At 48.0% G+C, this 20,601-nt stretch overlaps 1 protein-coding gene across 1 annotated transcript; it reads right to left on the bottom strand.

The window, feature by feature from the left end:
• Positions 1 to 886: 886 nt before the first annotated feature.
• LOC121831087 (UBA-like domain-containing protein 2) lies at positions 887 to 1,746 on the bottom strand. The gene has a single exon (XM_042282115.2). The coding sequence runs from the start codon at positions 1,662 to 1,664 to the stop codon at positions 1,170 to 1,172; it is 495 nt and encodes a 164-aa protein (XP_042138049.1). The 5' UTR covers positions 1,665 to 1,746; the 3' UTR covers positions 887 to 1,169.
• Between the last annotated feature and the right edge of the window lie 18,855 nt (positions 1,747 to 20,601).

Below are 20,601 nucleotides of genomic sequence, written 5' to 3' on the forward strand. Positions count from 1 at the left end.
TCCAGCCTAATATGGGAGAGAAAAAACAAGAATCCACACAGACACTGGACTCCTCGACTGTCTCTATTCTCTGGGCCAGATTCCTGACACCTCCCTGAAGCCTCTGGGGGAGTTCAGACTCACTTTCTCTCATCTCTTCTCTTTGGGTCTACATCAAGAGTTCTCCAGGCAGCTTTCTCCCCTGTGGTCCCCTGACCCACAGCCACCCTGGCTCTGTGGGTTCCCTTTTGTCTCTTATTGGCTATTTGCATCGTTGAGGCCTTCTGGTGTGGGGATTCCCACTTCAGAGTGCCTCATTTACATTTCCCCATAATAGTGAGTGGTTCACAGGCTGCTGAAATACAATTGCCAAACAGTGAGTAATTCATCTGGAAAGCCAGTCCTTCAAGGTTTAGGGCTCGACATTTCTGAGAGCTCTGAAGATATTGGCATTGGCACAGCGGAGGCAGAGCAAGGACACCAAGAGAAACTCAAATCTGACTAGGGCAGACCTCTGCCTTGTCCCACTCAAGGGTTACCCAACAAATGGCAATCACAGAAGCAGAGGGCTTATCCAAAGAGAAAGAACTTATTCATGAGGCAGCTGAGCATAGTGGGAGCCCTAAAAGAATCTTAGGGGTGTCTATGGGAAAAGGAAATGGGGCGGTGTGAGTGTGGAGAAGGGTGATTGGAGTCAGGGAGCTGTGATGGGTGCCTAGGACATGTGAAGGGACACTTTGAGGCTCTTCACAGGGTGCATGCTGGGGAAATGGTAGTGTTGGTGCACTCCGAACAGAGTGGGGATGGGGTTCAAATCTCTTCCTTCCTAGTCTCCCATCTGACACCTACTCCAGGCCAAGAGAAGGGCTGGGGGTTTGGGTTTGGCTGGGAGGAAGTTACCTCCGGATTCTTTTTTTTTTTTTTTTTTTTTTTTTTTTTTTTTTTTTTATATTCATATATATTATAGTTATATATTAAAAAGAGGAAAAAACCTTTCCCAAAGAGCAACTCCTGAAGAACCCAAGTGGCTCAGGATGGTTACTGTCCCACCCACCCCACAAAAATTCTTATAAAATCTTCCAGTGCGATCTTCAAGAAATCCCCCGCCCTCGTGTCCCCCCTCCCCAGCCCTCCTCTGTGTCCCCCACAACCCTGGACTGCCCCCTGCTCCAGCCCAGTGCCATCCAGTCTCATCTCTGGCCATCCATTGCTGTCACGGCTTTCTGCTGTGCGCCCCCCTGGGACGCTCCAGGGGGCCACGTGGGCTGTGGGCAGTGGAGACGATGGAAGGAGTTGGGGGAAGAGGGCGGGATCCAGGGCGTCTGGTGGCTGGGTGGGGATGCGGCCCAGAAGGGGCTGAAGTTTGCAGGAGGGGAGCAAGCCACAGCAGTCATGGGGCTGTTGCTGTTCTGCAGGCCCTCAGAGGCTCGAAGCTTGGAGAACATGGCTAGCGCATCAGGGAAGTTAGGCGGTGTGGCAGGGGTGTTGCTGGGAGTACACATCATCTGCGGGTGGTGGTGGCTGTTGGGAATGTTGCTTTCTTGGAAGAACGTGCTCAGGGCGGTCTCGAACTGCCAGTGCGCCGCCTGCAGCAGCTGCTGCGCCTGGTCGGCCGCGCAGCCCGCGGCCAGCACGAACTGGTTGATCATGACCTGGTGCCGCAGCTCGTCCGTGTTCACCGACATGGCGCTGGGCGGCCGCCCCGGGCTCGCGCTCGCAGCTCCGCCGCCGCCGCCGCCGCCGCCACCGCCGCCGCCGCCGCCCCTACCTCCGGATTCTTGTAAAACAACTTGAACAATTGTTGCCTTGGTGACCATACATAAAGGTGAATCTGAGGGAGTATATTGCTTAGCTATGTTGTTTAAAAAAAAGAAAGGAAAGAAAAGAAAGAGAGAAAGAAAAAAACCCTCATAAATTCAAGTAACTAAAAGCAAGACAGGCTAAGATAAGATAGGGTTTGCCCTCAGTTTCAAGTGTCTCATTAATAACCCAGGGAAAACTGGTTATGGTGCCCCCCTGGGTTTGCAACTGTAGCCCTTCGGAGGCAGAGGCAGGAGGATCATTGAAAACTGGAGATCAGTCTGGTCTCTATAGCAAGTTTCAAGCTAGCCTAAGCTACATAGTGAGACTTTGCCTCAAATAACAAAAACAAAATTAAACCATACCCCGCCCCCCGAAAAAAAATCCCAAGGGAGAAAGGTTTTCATTGCTAAAGTCAGCCTATAAAGTAAGGTAACTGTTTAGGTTATAAATAGAGCCAGTGTGTGAGACAAAAAAGAGGCATAATCAAAACTACCCTGCAACATCTTTTAATGTCTGCAATCACAGTCAAATACCACATACCAACAATTGACCAACAAAGGGCCAAGTGCATGATGGTGACCGTGTAAGATTATATGGTCAACTGGTGACATCATAATATACAGGTCATTGTGTGTTGCTAGTGTGAACAAACCTCCAAAGCAGCTAGTGACGTTCAAGTATAACAATACAATTATGTACAGTGTGTCTGATGCTGGACAATCAGAATGAGCAGTCATACTACTGGATTGTGTTCTTACTATGTACTACACTTTTCATCATTACTTTAGAGTGGATTCCTACTTACTAGACATTCCTATTTAGTAGATAGTCAACTGCAAACAGATCTACAGCCACTTTATGTCTTGTGTTTGCACCTTGTGTTTGCATCCACTGAATGCCCTACACGTCCAGGTTCGTGTAAGCACACTCTATAACGTTCACACAGATGATGAGATCTCTAGTGACTTCCTCAGAGAGTGCCCCCATGCTAGACAACACACGAATGTGGAGTGGACATTGAGGTATGCCATGTCCTGGTTAATAAGTCTTAGAGCCGTTGGAAATGTAAGAGAAACAAGCAAGCGGGAAAAGCAAACAGCAAATGGTCCTTAAAGACGTCTGTTTTCAAGTCCTCTGCCTTTAAGATAACTGGGGCCTCCACAGCCATGGTATTAATTATTCTACACATGTGATTGGAGGGTATGAATGCTGGGTAGAGAAGAGGAATACAAACCGCTGACATTTGTGACGGACACTGTTCGTTCCAACTGCTTTCTCTTCTTCATCATGCAGTTGGAGGGTTGGACAAGAAGGCAATCCCTGCGGATTGGGGAGATGACTTAGTAAAGTGCTTGAAGTTCAAAGCATGAGGACCTGAGAACTCTGGGTTGCAGAGCCCCAGAACCTGCACAGAATGCCAGGTGTGGTCCTGTGTGGTTGTAATTCAGCACTGGAAAAGGGAGGACAGGCAAATCACTGGGACTCACTGGCCAGACAGTCTTCCTCGTGTTGAGCCTCAGGTCCCTGCCTCAAAAACAAGGTGGACAGACCTTAAGAATGACACTTGAGGTGGACCTCTGTTCTCTATATGCATACATAATACGTATGCGCACCTGCATCTATGTGAACATGTAAGCACGTTGTACAAATACACAGAGGGAGGGAGGGAGGGAGGGAGGGAGGGAGGGAGGGAATACGTATGCGCACCTGCATCTATGTGAACATGTAAGCACGTTGTACAAATACACAGAGGGAGGGAGGGAGGGAGGGAGGGAGGGAGGGAGGGAGGGAGGGAGGGAGGGGTCAAGGATGGCATGCTTGTTGGGGCTATGGTGCTTGGTAGTACTCTGAACAATTTGACCTACAAGAAATGAAAAGGCTACAGAGGCAGACTGAGAATCAAGGCCGTCTAGTGCTGCCTGCTTTTGTCCCTGTCCCCAGGTGTGGAGACAGGCTTTCTGCAGTAATCTCCAGCTTCCAAAGATCAGGCCTGCCAAACAGGGAACAATCGCCCCTTGTCCCTTTCCTGGGCTTTCATTAACTAAATCATATCCTAGGAAGAAAGAAGGCTGCCACCCTCCTGGATAGACTGTCCTCACACACTGTCAGCTCTATTTTGGTGAATCATTTCCAAAGGTTGTCTGTTTCTCCAATCAAGACCTTGTCCAAGGCCATTGTTCTCCAAATTCATTGAACTCGCCTAAAAATCATTTCAACCCCTCCCAAGTTGTCCAAATCTGTCTACTTCATCTCCTATAGATATAAAAATAAATAAACAAACAAATAAATAGGTTTAAAAAGACTCTATAAGCTTTTGAATCACACCAGACTGGGGTGCTACACTGTGGCCACCGCCATGCAAGTCATATGTTTGTGAGTCTTTCCTCTAGTTAATCTTTGGTAATTGATTCGATGAACCTTCAGAGAGCAGAGGAGACATTTTTCCTTCATCCCCGAGGTTGGCTAGGTAGACACAGGGAAAATAGAAGAAAATTACATGGTACCTAGCCACTGATGTGATCACAGAGTTGTATTACATATGCCAAGATGTCATGTGACCTCTCAAACATTGAAGGAACAAGAATACTTAGAACTGGCTGGGACCCACATGGATGACCACCAAGAGCTCTGGCTTTGCTTTAGTATAATGCCATTTCCGTATCGCTAACCTTGCAAAGTTTCTTGCTCCCACCATGCATCTGGCATCATGGCACATCTAACATCTTCATATAATGAAAAACAAAAGCGTAGGGTGTGGTGAGGGCACGGCCCTATTCTGGGAAAATACTGGCCTGTTATTGAAATTCCCCAACTTACTCAATAATTCCCCTGTTATCTCCTATTGCTGTAATAAAGACCATGACCAAAAGCAACTTGGGGAGAAAAGGGTTTATTTCATCTTACGAGTTATAGTGTTGAATGGAAGTTGGGGCAGGAACTCTAGGCAGGAACCTGGAGGCAGAAGCTGAAGAAGAGACAGAGAAGGAACACTGCTTACTGGCTTGCTCCCAATGGTTTGTTTGGCTGGTTTTCTTGTACAACCCAAGACCACCTGCCCTGGGTGGCACTGCCCACAGCTAGGTTGGGGCCTCCCCCATCCATCATTAAGAAAATGCTCTATAGACTTGCTTCCAGGTCAGTCTGGTGGAAGCATTTTCTTCATTGTGTTTCCCTCTTCCCTCCTGATCCTAGCTTCTGTCAAGTTGATACAAAACTAACCAGCTCAGCTCCCTCCACTAAAGTTTGTCCAAAAAAATGCTATGCAAAGTCCTGGGGGATGCAGCTCTTTCCAGAAGCCCACCTTACTCCTTGTATACTTTTGCTCTATAATAAAACTTCCTCCCAACTTACCTTGTCTTGTGTTTAAATTCTTTCTCTGCTCACAAGAACCTAGAAAGACTAGGTAGAAGTAGAATTTTGTCTCTCTCTAAGATTTCCCTAGCCTTCAGGTACCAGCAACACTGAAATATCCTTAAAACAATTAGCAGGTTAACTGGAGAAAAGCATAATGGTTTATTTGTTCACATTCCATGCGATGTAAGAGCTTTCAGGTCAAATGCCCAGAGCCTTGGGCTGAGCTGTCCATTTTTGTGCTTAGGCTTGAGGAAATATGGACAGTTGTGTAGAAGTGTGATTGAAAAGAAAGAGGTTTGATCCATTAGTTATCCTAGTAAGGCCCGCCCAGACTCTTTTTGGCATTTACTCTTCTTGGTATTGGATAGGACTCTCTAGGAAATGGAGATTTTGAGATGTACAATCAAATGAAGTCCAGGACTCTATGGTGAGTTCATTTGTAGAAAAGCAGAGGACAGTGTTGGAATAATAGACTTCAGTAATTATGGCTGGCTTTGGGAAAAAGGTTCTGGTTTTCAGGGCTTCCCTTGGACTCAGGCACGCGCACTTGCAAGAGTGCATTCGGAGCTGGAGGACAGCCTTGGGGAGTCAGTTCTCTCCTTCCACCACGTGAGCTTCAGGGATTGGCCAGGCTTGGTAGCAAGCGTCTTTCCCCACTGAACCATCTCACCAGGGACAACTGACTATTAACAACGGAGTGAGAAACTGCATGATTATTACAAGCTCCCACACCTTTTATTTGTCTCCCTGACAAGCCCGTTTGTTTTCCCACGGATGTCTTCTTACTGCCCCTTTCTGTGTTAAGTCAGTACATGATGTGAGGTTAAGTTTTCTCCCAGCAAGGTACCATAGACAGCAATACACGGAACTGGCAGGTGGAGAAGACTCGAGTGGAGGAGACCACGTGAGCTTAGGAATGGAGGAAAGAAAACCTAGGAAGGTGTGGGAAGATTCTGTGGCTGGAAGAAAGGAAGAAGTGAAATCAGATATAAGAATTTAAGATCAGATGACCAGGCCAGAGACAGGTCAAAGAATGGCCATAGAACTCCCGAGAGCTGGACACATCCTTGTGATGTTATGATATGCAATCAGCCTTCCATACACGTAGGTTCTATATTCATGGGTTCAACCAACAGAAATGGACAATATTTGAAAAATAAAAATAAAAGGAGTTGCATCTTGGGCTGAAGAGATGGCTCAGTGCGGAAGCACTTTCAGAGAACCTGACTTCCATTCCCAGCACCCAACTTGTCGGCTCACAACCACCTGTAGCACTGGTTCAGGGGGACCCATCCTCCTCCTCTGGTCTCTGAAGGCACCTGTGCACATGTGGCAGACACATACATAAATAAAAATAGATCTTTTTAAAAAGTTGCATTTGTACTGAGCACGTAGACTTTTTGGCCATGGTTTCCTAAATAATACAGTATAATAACCATTCACACAGCATCGCCTCGTGTTATGGAAGTAAGTCGCAGATGATTTTAAAGTACACCAGAGAATATGTACAGGTTGCATGCACATACTCTGGTCTTAATGTAAGTGGTTTGGGCACCTCCAGATTTCAGTGTCCTCAGAGATCCTGGAAACAATCCCAGCTCCCCACCCTAGCCAGCCCTCCTCCACTCTGTGTCCCTGCCCAGGTACCGAGTGAGGCAACTGCCGAGATCTCAATTTTTGTCTCTTTTGTTTTGTTTCACCTGGCTCAGGGCTCTGTTAGACGTAGCATAAGAAACATCCTTTTTGTTAAACTATTTGCATGTTCTGCTTTTGATTCGTGAAGTAAATTCTTAAGCATCTTCAGCACAAGGCATCCTTTCAAACATATCCAAGTTAATGCTAATGAGGTGATTTCTTTGGAAAGTCCCTAGACACACAGAGGGTAGGACCTCAGCACGTCTCCAGCCTCTGGGAGGAGAGATAGCTGAAGGTCAGGTTGGTTGCTCATGGCCAAACGTTTACTCAAGTACATCTACATAATGACATTGCCTCAAAAACCCAAACAAGGTCTAGGATCCGAGAACTTCCTGGCAGATGGCCTCTGGAAGCTCCTCTTCCTTGTACAATCTCCTACATGTTTCTTCATCTGACCTTCATCTATACCCCTTTTCTGGAAACAGGGTCTCATATAGCCTAAGCGGGCCTCAAACTTACAGTGCAGGGTGACCTCCTGCCTCCACCTCCTAAGTGCTGGACTTACAGGCATGCACCACACTTTGTGTCTCGTCATGTTCTTTCTAATAAACTGGTGTTTCCATGGGTTTTGTAAGCCACTCTGGCAAATTAATCCAACTCTAGGAAATGGTGGGAGCTTGAGTTTATAGGCAGCCAGCCAGTTGGAAGTATAGGCAAATTAAGCTGGTATCCACTGGAGAACCCATGAGTGCTTGCTGGGTAGGGAAATGCCACACCTGTTTGGCCCCAGCTGTCCTTTCTGCAGAACACTGAGTAACAGGATAAGAGAAATTGAATTTACCCTCCTTCAGATTCTTGAGAATCCTTGCCCCACCCCACCCTCCTTCGCTAGCATAGTGGAGTAGGAATAGATGACTTCCTCTTCATTCGATAATGATTTGTCAAGACCTCGGAGCCAACAGGTGTATAGATGCCAGCCGGAGTGCAGAAGTTCACTGTTAGATTCTGAATGTCCCTCCCTGGCTCTGCTGCTGCAGCCCAGCTTCCTTTGAGTTGGGCTCTGGGTGCAGGAGATGGGGAGGGGCAGGCTCTTGCACCCACAATCCTGCTTTTCTCTCTCCTCACAGTCTGTGGTGAGACCTGCCACAGGCTCCTGTCCCTACCCCGTGCTGGCTAGCGTCCGTCCTGTAGGTGGGCTGCTTTCAAGATCAGACCCAAAGCTAAGTGGGGGCAAAGGGTCCGGTTCTCTGCTGCCTGCCGGCTCTGGCTGCTTCCTCTCCTGGCAGTGTTTTCGGATTTCCCATTCTCCTCCCTGTTGCATTTCCTGTTCAGAGTAACTTTTCCCCTAGGTCAGCTGGGAGGCTCTTAATTCTGGAAAGCTGGAAATGGGGAGAAAATTAACCGGGTTAATCTGGGTGATTGCTGGCACTGCCGAGGCATTAGGTAATTGCCGAGCCCTGCATCCACTGCCCCTCTCCCACGACCCTGGAAGGCATTCTTTAAGCGCTTTGTTTGCATTGCTCCGAGGTTCTCCGGAGTTCAACTGCACACCGCCCTGGCTGGGAAAAAAGACAAGTGTACTCAGTGTATGGTTCCTGCGCACTAGTCGCTCTGCAGTAAGGGACACACTGCTCACACATGGCCTTGTGCTGTCACTTGCTCCTTACCTCCTCTTCTAACCTACTGTTTTCCTTGCTGTAAATCCTTTGCCACAGGTCAAAAGGTCAAAGGAGTCTCTGGATTGTTCCCTGTGTTTTTCAACTTCAAAAACCTTTGTCCTCACCACCTGCCCCCATGGAAAGTCCTCCACGCCCCTTTCCATCCAGCCAAACCAGATTCATGTCTCCTTTATTCAACACCAAGTCAGGTTGGCCCTGGGCCAGCACTTTCATATGCTTTATCTCAGCCCTCGGGGCCAGCATACATTTCTTATCGGTGAAGCTTTCTGGGGGCCGCCTCACCTGGAAGTGACCATGACTTCCTCTCTCTCCCTCTCACTGTGGGTAACAGTCATCTGGCACTTTATAATTAAGCATTCATTTGCTCCTTCATTCGCTTTTTAAAACAGCTGTTTCCTGAATGTTGTTGTCTGGACATTGTGATGGATGTACGGGATACGGAGAGGTGGATAAAATACCTTGATTGTCCCCAAGAAACTCAGTCCAGTGGTTGGAAACTGATACCTGGGGCTGAGGAGATAGTTCAGTCAGCAAACTGCTTGCTTGCCTTACAAGAATGAAGATCTGGGCTGGAGAGACAGCGCAGTGGCTAAGAGCACTGGTTGCTCTATCAGAGGTCCCAGGTTCAATTCCCAGCACCCATGTGACAGCTCACAACCATCTGTCCAGTTCCAGGAGATTCAATGCCCTCTTCTGGCTTTCTATGGTCCCAGACATGCACATGATGCACAGACATTCACACAGGAAAAACATTCATACACATAAAATAAATTTTAAAAAGAATGAGGAGCTGATATTGATTCACAGAACCCAGATACAAATGTGAAGTCATTTGGTTAGTGTTTGTTACCTTAGGGCTGGGGAAGCAGAGACAGGCAACTCTGTTTGGTTCATTGGCCAGCCATCTTAGCCTCAGGCTGGTGAGAAACCCTGTCGGGGGGGGAAAAAAAAAAAAAAAAAAAAAAAAGGATGATGGAGGAACCTGAAGTTGTCTCCACACCCATGTGCACATAGAAGCAGCCATTGCACACGAATATGCACACAGGACACCCCCTCCCATACACAAAGCTGCATAACAATATGATCATCTCTGAACACATCTCAGAAATGCAGCCATGGCAAGTGGGCCTCTTCACTGAATGAGAGCTAAGTGGCCCAGAGAAAATCAGACTTTTGTTTCTTTGTTTTTTGCAGGACAAGCAAAGTAGAAAGCACCCATTGAAATGTGATTGCTGGACTGAGGATGGAACAGAGGTGGTGGAGGTCTGATCTGGTCAAGTTTCGAAAACCCACTGGGCTCCAACCTCAGCACTGCCTAAAACTGGGTGTGGCAGCACAGGCCTTTGAGGTCAAGTTCAAGGTCACCTTCTATCATTTTTTTTAAAGGTGGAAGTCAGCCCAGAAAACTGAGATCCTGTCTCAATCAAATAGAATAAAAATAAAACTGATTGCCATTGGGGTGGCACTGGGACTCGGAGCCTTGAGGAGGTAATTAGGTTACTAGGAGGGAATGGATTGCCTCTTGAGGAGTGAGACTGTCATCCAAAGAGCAGACTGTTAAAAAGCAGTCTGAGCCTCTGGCCTTGACTGTGGTCCAAGCCAATTCTGTTCACTCCTGAGACTTCAACCCAAGTATTGATTGTTTTCCAAATGTATGCCTTCCATCTTGACCTCTCTCTGCACTCCAGATCAATACATCCAGGTGCCTTCTTGACACATACTGAATAAAAATTATGGAAGGCCTTGCTTTTGATCAAGCACCTACATCAGCCCCCCAGCAGACCAGCCAGACCACAGATTGAGAGAGTTCATGCTGAGCTACCAAGTCACCAAACTGAGGCTAAGCTGTCACCTGACCTTCTAGGAAATCAAGAGACAGATGAAGTTCCTGAACAGGCCAATGGAGACAGCAAAGGAACTCCTTCCTCTTAATCCTTACACCTTTAATCTTTTAATCCTCACCCAAAAGGCAACCCAACCCGATGCAGAATTGATCTTTCTATTGTCCTGTTTCCCACTCTGACCTTAGAAGGAAAGTTTGAGACAACCTTCTACGCTTTGCCCTTTGCTCCTGCCTTCCTCTCCCTACTTCTCTTCTTGGGTCTTGGAGTTTAGCCACGTGGTACAGTGCATGTGTAGCATGAACAAACCCAGGGTTCAGTCCTTAGCACTATACACACACACACACACACACACACACACACACACACACACACACACACACACACACACACACTGTTGCTCTGCCCATTGGAAAGTATTTGATTTTATTGGATGAAAAGCTACCTGGTGTTATGATCACAAAATACAAGCAATTAAGATTTTTTAATAGGACTATCTGTATTTTTCCTTTCAGAGGAGCTGCATCGGAGTCTCACACATGCTAGGTACATGCTCTACCCCGAGCCATTCCTCCCCCATCCTTCTACTTGCAATTGAAAGCCTAACATTGCACCTTGGACATTTCCACCTTCACCTTCCCATTGGGTGGCACCAACACCCCCAGACACTTAGCTCATTTCTCTGAGAGTAATCTGAGAGTTACATCTGCCTCTTCCTCAGTCTCCACATCCAATATGATGGCAGGCCTCCAAATGAGATCTGGGTGCTCTCCCCTCCCCTTGTCGCTGAAGTCACCACCTTCTTACACCTGGGCTCTCTCACTCTTTCTCCTGCTTCTGATTTTCAGTTATCAGCCCAGAAAGTCAAACTAATGTGTCAGACACATTGTTTGTTTAAAAGTCATTCACCATTTCTGCTGGACTTGGGAAGACATTCAGAATGCTAAGCACAACCTCATGGCCCTGCATAGTGGTGCTTTCTCCCTCCTAATACTTCTGTTCTTTGGTTCCAGCCACTCTGGTCTCTTTTCAGTTCTTCAGGCATTCCATCCTTCTCCAGCCCTGTGGACTCTACATCTGCTATATGGTGCTGGTAGTGGTGGTGCTGGTGTGGTGGTGGAGTTGGTGGAGGTGATGGTGCTGGTTGTGGAAGTGATGGTGGTGTGGTGGTGGTGGTGGTGGTGGTGGTGGTGGTGGTGGTGGTGGTGGTGGTGGAGGTGATGGTGGTGGTGGTGGTGGTGGTGGTGGTGGTGGTGGTGGAGGTGGTGGAGGTGGTAAGGTGGTGGAGGAGGTGGAGGTTGTGGTGGTACTGGTGGAGGTGATGGTCATGGAGGTAGTAGCAGTGTGTCTGTGCTGGTGATCAGACCACCCTAGCCATTTAATCTACCAATTTTCATGGAAGGGTCTTATCCTTCTCTTCTCTCATGGGTCCACTAAGTCTCCATTTAAATGTTCATCCTCCAGGAATGTCTCTTCTGGTCTCCTTTTTCTAGACAGCACTTTCCTTTGAAGCATTCACCACAATTCTTTAATCTAGTGCACCATTAGTGATGTTTATTCATGTGACTACTTAGCATATGTCCCTCCTGCTGTGGATATCATTCTATACAAATAAAACACTGATGGCCAGTGACCAGGCAGGAAGTAGGTGGCCAGGCAGGAAGTAGGTGGGACAAGGAGAGAGGAGAATGCTGGGAAGCAGAAGACTGAGAAGGGAGACACTGCAGCCACCGCCAGGACAAGCAGCATGTGAAGACGCTGGTAAGCCACCAGCCACGTGGCAAGGTATAGATTTATAGAAATGGGTTAATTTAAGATAAAAGAACAGTTAACAAGAAGCCTGCCACAGCCATACAGTTTATAAGTGATATAAGTGTCTGAGTGATTATTTTATAAGTGGATTGTGGGACTGCGGGTCTTGGGGAACCTGGAGAGAAGCCCTCCAGCAACACCCTCCAATATCGACCTAGCCCTGTGCACACACATGCTTGCTGGACACTGTTGTGCACCATGACAGGCCTGGAGCTTCACACAGACTGTCCGTCACAGAATACGGCAGATCTTGGATGAGTCAGTGTGACAGAGGCCAAGAGGAAGAGAGAGCTGGGAGGGTTCGAAGGAGTTGGGATGGTCTCTGAGTTACAAAGCAGGGAAGGTGTCAAGGAAGATAAAGCCTTCGATGGAAGATTTGTAGAAAGGGAGTGGCCCGGGAGACGTGGGTGGAGGGAGGGGCTGTCCAGGTGGATGGACCATCTGGTTGGAGGAGCCCAGGTGGTGTCTGAGAAATGATGAGTAACCAGGATGTCTGGAGCGGGGGGGGGGGGGGGGGGGGACGGGACAAGAGTAGGCTTTCGGACCCATTTTTAAGTCCCCCGGAGGGCTGATGGATAGCTGAGAGTCTTCCCCTAAGCAAGGTGTTCCTTTTCTTCCTAAAGTTTGGGGACGAATGTATTTCTTTGAACTAATTCCCACCCATGAGTCAGGCAACGGGCACTGATTAGTGGCCCGTGCTCACCCCCTCACCTCTCTGCTCCTTTCTACTCCATCTTGTACTCTGGTGCCCAGAGTGGCAGGCTGGAGGGAACGAGGCTGCACATCTGGTCGGGTCAATTCTTTTATAGAGTCAGTTCTACACTAGGAACTCTGGACCATTTACAGGCATTTGGGGAGCTGAGACAGAATTCAATCAATTTTCCATGGGCATTAGCAATAGACCGTTTTGACTCACATGTAACCTTCTGAGCTTGGATGCCCATAGACAGCATACACGCTTCCTCTCAGCAGAGTGGAAAGGGAATGCTAACCGAGGGCTCATCGTTCACTGTGGTAGTTGCTCTCTGTGAGTCGTCTCCTTCATTTTCACACCCACCACATCTGGGAAGCCTGAAAATCTATGTTCTAGATAAAGGAAATAAAGCTCACTGGGATTAAGAAATTTGCCCGAGGACAAACAGCTTATAAACTGGGGAACCTGCTTTTGTGCCCAAGCCTCTGTCTAGTCCCTTCCTGGAGGGTTTAGTGGCAGCGCCTGGGCTCTGGTAGCCCCAACAAGGTAGGCTCAGCCACCTGTCCCCAAGACGCCAACTAGAGACAAGTGATGGTGAAAGGTGGCGAAAGGAACAGCCGGTCAGTGTGGACACACTGGGAAGAGGAAGGAGTGAAGACAGAAAGTGACCATTTTTGTGGTATTGACAAGAAGTTAAGGCTTTACTAGAGATCAAGAGTTATGTATAATCAAGCAGTCCTGGTCAAGGGGTGGGCCTGCTCATCACTGACCCGTCATTGTCTTAGCTCAGTCTGTCCTGCAAGGTGGTTCAAAAAATTGGCAGAAGTGTATAAAACCTCTTCCCAGGAGGCAGGGTCCTTCTCTGGCTGGCACCAGGCTCCAGCCTTTGCCTTCTTCCAGTGTGAGATTCCTAGGGAATTTTCAGTTCTTTGGGGTCTGAGGCTTCCAGAGCTGTAGCGCGGTGTGTGTGTATGTGTGTGTGTGTGTGCAGATGTCTCTTTAGGTTGTTCCTCTGGTGCCCTGGCAGTTACAGCCCCAAGCCTGTTATTATCTTTCTCAAGACATACTGGCTGTGTTTGGGTGAGACCATCAAGATTAGTCAAAACAGCTACAATTTTTTATTTGTGTGTGTGTGTGTGTGTGTGTGTGTGTGTGTGTGTGTGTGTCTTGGAGGTCAGAGGAAAACGTGAGAGAGCTGGTTCTCTTTTGCCACCATGTGGAATCCAAGAATCAAACTCAGGTCATCAAGCTTTGCGGTGTCTTTGAAGGTTTTGGCCCCAGATGTATGCAAGGGGGCGCAGTAAAGAGACGGCTGACATGACCGCTCCATGACATGGTTAAGGCTTTTATTGTAGATGAGAGAGAGAGAGGGACAGAGAGAGAGAGAGAGAGAGAGAGAGAGAGAGAGAGAGAGAGAGAGAGAGAGAGAGAACAGCCAGAGCCACCAGGAAGAGTCCAGAGCAGAGAGAGAAAGCAGACTGGACATGGTGAGGAATATCTGCAAGAGAGGGGAGACCAGCAGGAGACAGGGAATAGAGGAAGTATCTCGAGAAGAGCAAGATCAGAGAATAGTGAGAATAGCGGAGTTATAAGGACGAGTATCTGGGGAGAGGAAGCCCAGAGCTGGGGGCAGTTTAGGGAGAGGAGAGAAGAAGAGCTAACTCGGATGCTAGCATGGACTTTGAAATGAATAACAGGTGCTTACGATACTGAGGGATCCTGGAGGCCAGCCAGCATGAGCTTTGATACATTGATAGTTTCCACAGGTATCCATTTGTCCCTTCTACCAGAGGTAAAGAAAATGACTCCATTTGGCAGATGGGGACCGACTTGACCAGTTCCTAAGGAATGCTGGCTTTTATCTAACCTCCAGAAATCCTCCTCTAGTTCAGCTGGAGCTCCTTTCTGGATTTTTGGACTGACTTTTAGTTTAGGGAATTAGAGTTTCCTTTGGCCCTGACATGTGGAAAGTTCCTTCACTGGCTCAGCTATCTTGTCCATCCAAGATTACAAAAACAAACAAAAACAAACAAACCTACCTTTTTACCTTGAAGCAATTATAAATTCATAAGAAGTTGCAGAAATAATAGTCTTTACCCAGTTTTCTATGGTAACATAACTATAACACACATATCAAATGTCAACTTGGGAACTGGCACCAGAACAATCTGAAGTTGTTCAGAGCTTGTTTAGTTCTACTATGAAGTTACTTTCAAAACTGAGCAAGGTTGATGAAGGTGGGAACACATCTGATGGGTCCTTTAAAATTGTGGCTTCTGGAACATTGTGAGTCTCTCTGAAGTTCTGGGGTTTTGAAATAGCAGGTCTGAAGAAGTGTGGGTTCATTGCTACTATTAGAGCCCTGAGGAGAGGTCGTCTTCCTCCAGGGAGCCCTGGAGTCCCTGTTTCTTTCAAATAAAGGTCTGGAGTAGCAGACACCGACGTGAAATCCCTGTCTAGAGAGACTTGGTGGGGCCGCCATTCTTGGCTACTTGGAAGCCTCTAAACTCCCCCGGAACTACCCCAGGCTTGGCTCACCAATCGGCCTCTGCTCCATTGTCTATCTCTTGGCAGCTGACGACAAGTGATAAGCACGGGAGATAGAGCACATCTGAGCTGGGATCGGGGCATGCCCATCAGGAGGCCAGGGCTGTGAACCTGCCCGATCACTGGCAGTCAACCAGGCCCCTTTTTATCTGGAAAAACTGCCCGAGGACAGCTGAGTGCTGTAGTGAACAATGCAGGGAAATGGAGGCCCAAGCCTCGGTATTGGGATCCTGCCACCCACACTCCTTCGCACTGTTATTTCTGGCAAAGCAGACATGTGGGAAGAGGCACAAAGCAAGCTGGGAAACTAAGCGGAAGTGGAAGTGCAGGATGCGAGGGAAATTAAAGATTGTTTGCCTAGCTTTAGAGATTCAGTTACAAAAGAGTCCAGAATCCGAGTCCAGCCTCCACGGGTGTAGGATGGTGGCCGTTACAGCTCGTGTCTGGGATGTCTCTGAAAAGGCTCCTGTATTGAAAGCTTGGATCCCAGGGTAGCAGTGTTCAGAGGTGGGGTTTTGAGGAAGTGATTGGATCAAGGGGGTTCAGATCTCATTGATGAAGCTATCCGCTGGAAGCTCATAATCCGATAGGCTGTGGGACATGATAAAAACTTAAGAGGTGGAGCCTGGCTGAAGGGAGTACGTCCTTGGCAGTGTGCCTTTGAGGACTATATCTTGTCCTTGGGCCTCTTTACATTCTGGCCACCGTGAAGTAAGCAGCCTCCCCTCTACACACTCCTACCACCTCCCTCACCGTAGGCCTGAAAGCAGCCGCCCATAGGCTGAATCCTTGAAACTGAGCCAAAATAAATCTCTCTTCCTTCTAGTTGATTTTCTCTGGTATTTTGTCAAAGTGATGGAAAACTGACCCACACAGAGGCCATTCTAGTATCAACAACAGTTTCTTGACCATTAGGACAAATGGATCTTCTTGGGGTTAATTTCCTCTCCAAATTAGTTCCCATATGGATTTCAGAGTCGGGAACAAATGAAACACTGGGCCTCATTAAGAAGCAACAATCACACACGATTTTGGTTGTGGCCATTAGCGGACAGCACTTTGGTCTGCTCCTTTCCAGGTGACATGGTTACTCAACTGTGGCCCCGTGACAGTAAGAATTTGATCAGATGAACAAGATTGAACCTTAATGAGCCACACACTGGTTTCTAGAAACGGCTGCTGTTTCGCCAGCTCCTGGGAAGGTCTCTGTTGTGTTCTGTTCTCCTCAAGTTCCTATATTGGAGTCCTAAGCCCTAACACCTTAGAATGGGACCTTATTTGGAAATAAGGTTGTTGCAGATATAATTAGATGAGTTCATATCGTGGGAGACAGTTTTGTTTGTTTGTTTTGTATTTTGTTTTTATGTTCACATTGGAATGGATCTTATGATATTTATCTCAACACTTCTTTCCTTCTCTAACACCTCTACAAACAAAACCAAACATATCCACACTATGTCTGAATGTACAACATTAGTCTCTTCTTTCTGGAAATAGACACGAAACCAGAACTAAACCCTATCTGTAGCGAACATTTTCAATGGATTCTTATAGTCCAAAAGGGATGAAGAAATCGATGACAGCAAAATACCGCCATGTTCTCAGGAGACATTTTGCAATCACATTGGACATAAGTAGATCAGTTTCCTCAGCTCGTGGATGTAAACAAAAGTAAGAGTTGCACTAAAACTTCTGAGGAACAACAGCTGTGGCAGGAAGATGACCTCAGAACTGAAAGGGGTTGTGGAAACATGATCCACAGCCCTGCTGGAGAGAAAGGCCTCCCACTTAACGGTGCCCCTCAGACAAAGACAGTCAGGACACCTGGCTCCACTGGGTCCTATGAGTTATTAGAACCTGGTCAGGCCTCCCTGGTCATGGGGTCCTGGAGCTTCTGCCCCACTTCAAACCCTGTTTGTATAAAGAGCTGACTGGTATAGACATGGGTCAGCTTATCCTGAAGAAATTGCTCAAATACCCTGACTATGTCATCACCCACCTTGAGATTCTCTTGAGGCATGCTCTCAGGGTATGAGCCAGAGCTTGGGCAGGTGGCTGCAAGGCTCAACAGAAGGGAAGAAGACATTGCCCAACAGTACCACATCTCTGACTCAACCAAGGACCTCTGCAAGATCCTCCACTTTCCCTGCTCTGAGGTAAGTGGCTTTGTTACTGGTGGCAGGTGAGGGGTGAGGTATGAGGTGTGGGACTCTGTCTGCAGCTGGGGCCTGCAGCTTTCTGTAAGTGGCACCAGGGTTGGAGAAACAGAACTGGGAGCAGGAGAGATGGGTTAGCCATTAAAGGCTAGGCTCCCAACCCAAAATATGAGAAAGACAGAACTGAGCGCTTGGAGGATCCAGCCCAAACTGGCATTTTGTAGCCCTCACTGCAGCTGTCCTGGCCTACCTCACCGTTAGTCTCACCCTCAGCTGACTCCTTCTCTGAAGAGTACTTGAGGCAGAAGACACGGAGGGAGGAGGTGGAGTGGGTGCAGGGAACTCCCTGAGGAGCTCAGACGCCCCCTCACCAGGCAGAGAACTGACCCCATAAAAGGCACTGCTCATGTGAGCCACGGAGTCACTCAAGGATCCAACAGGTCCCACCTTGTATGAACTCAGACCCCTTCTGTGTCTTAATTCCCACCCTTGCCACATCCCTTTAGTCACCTCAGCTTTTGGGGTCTTTCTTTTCCTGCTGGAACCCACCTCCATTCCAGAAAGGTGTGGGTCCTGGCGATCAGGTTCCTGGCCACCCCAAGAAGACTTGCAGTCTTAAGCTAACATTGAGGAAGACAAACCGTCTGCTGCTGCTGACAGCCTGCCCTGGCTCAGCTCTGATGACTTACACTCCAATGTGTGTGTTTAGGCTGCCTTCCAGAACATGAGTGAGATGAGAAGAAAGTTGTCTTGCCACAGCAGCCCAGCAGAATCCACTCTAGGTGAAGCAGAGACCAGCCTTGCGATGGGAACTGGCAGCCATGCCTGGGCCCTAGCAGTCTCAGCTGGGCTTTCCAAGGGACATAAAGAGTTAAGGACATGTGTTTTCAGGAGACTAAAGCTTGAAACCCAAGCTCCTCAGGTCCCTTACAGAATCCAGAGCCAGCGACATTGTCAACACCACCGCCTGACCAATCGTAAAGCAGATCCGGGACCTCTGCCTCTCAGTGTCACTAAGCAACAGGCACAAAAGAGGCAGGATCTGGCAGAGGGCTGCACCACCCACAGTCCCACCTCCCACAGCTCCTTCTCCAGCACAGCCAGATGGGAGAACCACCCATGCCAGAAAACCCCAGGTCCGATTACTACCCGCTGCAGGGTTTGTGGGGAAAGGAAGGGATGCCGAAGAGACTTCGTTTGGAAACTGCAGAGTTGCCCAATAGTTCATTGAGAAACTGGGCTGAGGGCAAAGGTGAAGACTGGCGGGGAAATGGGAGCATTGCTAAGTACAGTAAGATCCACATTTCCTTCTGATTTTCCTCAGGTCACGGGTGGACACCGCTTGGCACCATGTATCCCATCCTGTTGGCTGTCCCTGAGAGAGTTCGCATGGGCTCTTGGATAAATTTACTAAATCAGACTTGGAGGAGGTAAAAAGAAATGGGGGACTGATGCTTGTTTTCCATTCCTACGAGAACCCTCCCCGCAGGTGATAGATATGGGGCCCACCAAGCAATGGCTGCTGTGAAGCCTTCTTATCTCAAACAAACGTAGACTTGAAGAAACCTTTTCATTTCATCAGATACCCACAGAGCAAGCACAGCACGGCTGTGGTTGGACTAGATCCTGGAGTTTCCAGATCCATGACTTGAAAGTTAAGCACAAGGCACTTTTGGAGCAGGGGCTAGATGGAGGAGTTCATGGGACTGGGTTTGCTGAGTAAACCACAGTTAGGCAGGGACAAACTCCTGGAGCACAGAAAGACTCAGAAAGACAAACTGGAGATTAAGGTTTTTCTATCTATTTTTGGCTCTAGTCCATGAGCTACTGTGAGGGAGGGACCATGCTTCACATGTGCTCTTCCTTCTCGGTGTATGTCTTGAATGGTGCCTGTCATCGTGCGCTGACAAACAAAAGGTAGAAAGAGACGACTGAATGACTCTCTGCAGCTGAGGCTGGCTCAATCTGAGACAGGCTTGACTATGTAGTTAGAACTGCCCATGAGACAAACCGTGAGGAGGAGAGAAGACAAGATGAGATGGACCTGCACGCTGTTGTGAGCTTAAATGCCAATCAAATAAAAGCCCACTGCTGTCCCAGGCAACCTCTTGTACATGTAAACAGTCCCGGGCTTCACTCCTCTCTATGAATGGCTTCCTCGCAGGTGCTCCACCAGCGGCTGTGAATTTGTGTCCCTCCTTGAGTCACCTGGGACCTATCAGCTGTCTTTTGCCACCACCCAAAGCACCCCAGGTTCATTAAGACAGTTCCCGTGGAGAGCTTGCCTTTGCAAAATACCCCATGCTCCTTCGAGCATAAAGAGGCTCTGATAGCAGTATCAAGATTGCTTTTGAATACTGGATAATTTATGAGTATGTTCATATCCTTTCTAAGCTCTGGCTGACAGCTTGATATGCAATTATCAAACAAAACAAAACCTGGCCTCTAATCTGTTTTTTGTTATTTTTTTGAAGAGAAAGAGCATATTGAGTAGGCCCGTGTTACCAAAGGAGATCTGGACTCCTCCCTCCAGCAAATGGGAAGGCAGCTGCTGCCAGCTGTGTTGGAAAAACAAGATTTGAAGTTCAGAGCTGGGGTCAGGCCATAGTGTCATACTCTGTTGCTGATTGTGGAGATGGCTCAAACTTCATTCTACGAAGCCAGCTTCACAAGTTAGAGGGTCAGAGTTCTCGGGGTTTCTGTCCCCCTTCCCAGAGCCTGCCCGGCAGTGCGACAAGCAGGTCCTGGACTCAGCAGCTGTTGTGTATTCCCTGGAGTGTGGCTTTGGATCATGAGAACTTTAGTATCAAAATTCCTGTCGATTCAGCGGGCGGTGGTGGCGCATGCCTTTAATCCCAGCACTGGGAGGCAGAGGGGAGGCAGAGGCAGAGGCAGGCGGATCTCTGAGTTTGAGGGCAGCCTGGAATACAAAGTGAGTTCTAGGAAAGGTGCCAAAGCTACACAGAGAAACTCTGTCTCGAAAAACAAAAACAAAAACAAAAACAAAACAAAACAAAACAATTCCTGTCGATTCAAAAGCCAGAGAGTCCCCATCATGCCCTTCCACGCTTTGCTTCTCATATTGACTCTTTAGACATCTT

This window comes from Peromyscus maniculatus, chromosome 1 (assembly GCF_049852395.1).
Source record: "Peromyscus maniculatus bairdii isolate BWxNUB_F1_BW_parent chromosome 1, HU_Pman_BW_mat_3.1, whole genome shotgun sequence".
Taxonomy (NCBI): Eukaryota; Metazoa; Chordata; class Mammalia; order Rodentia; family Cricetidae; genus Peromyscus; species Peromyscus maniculatus.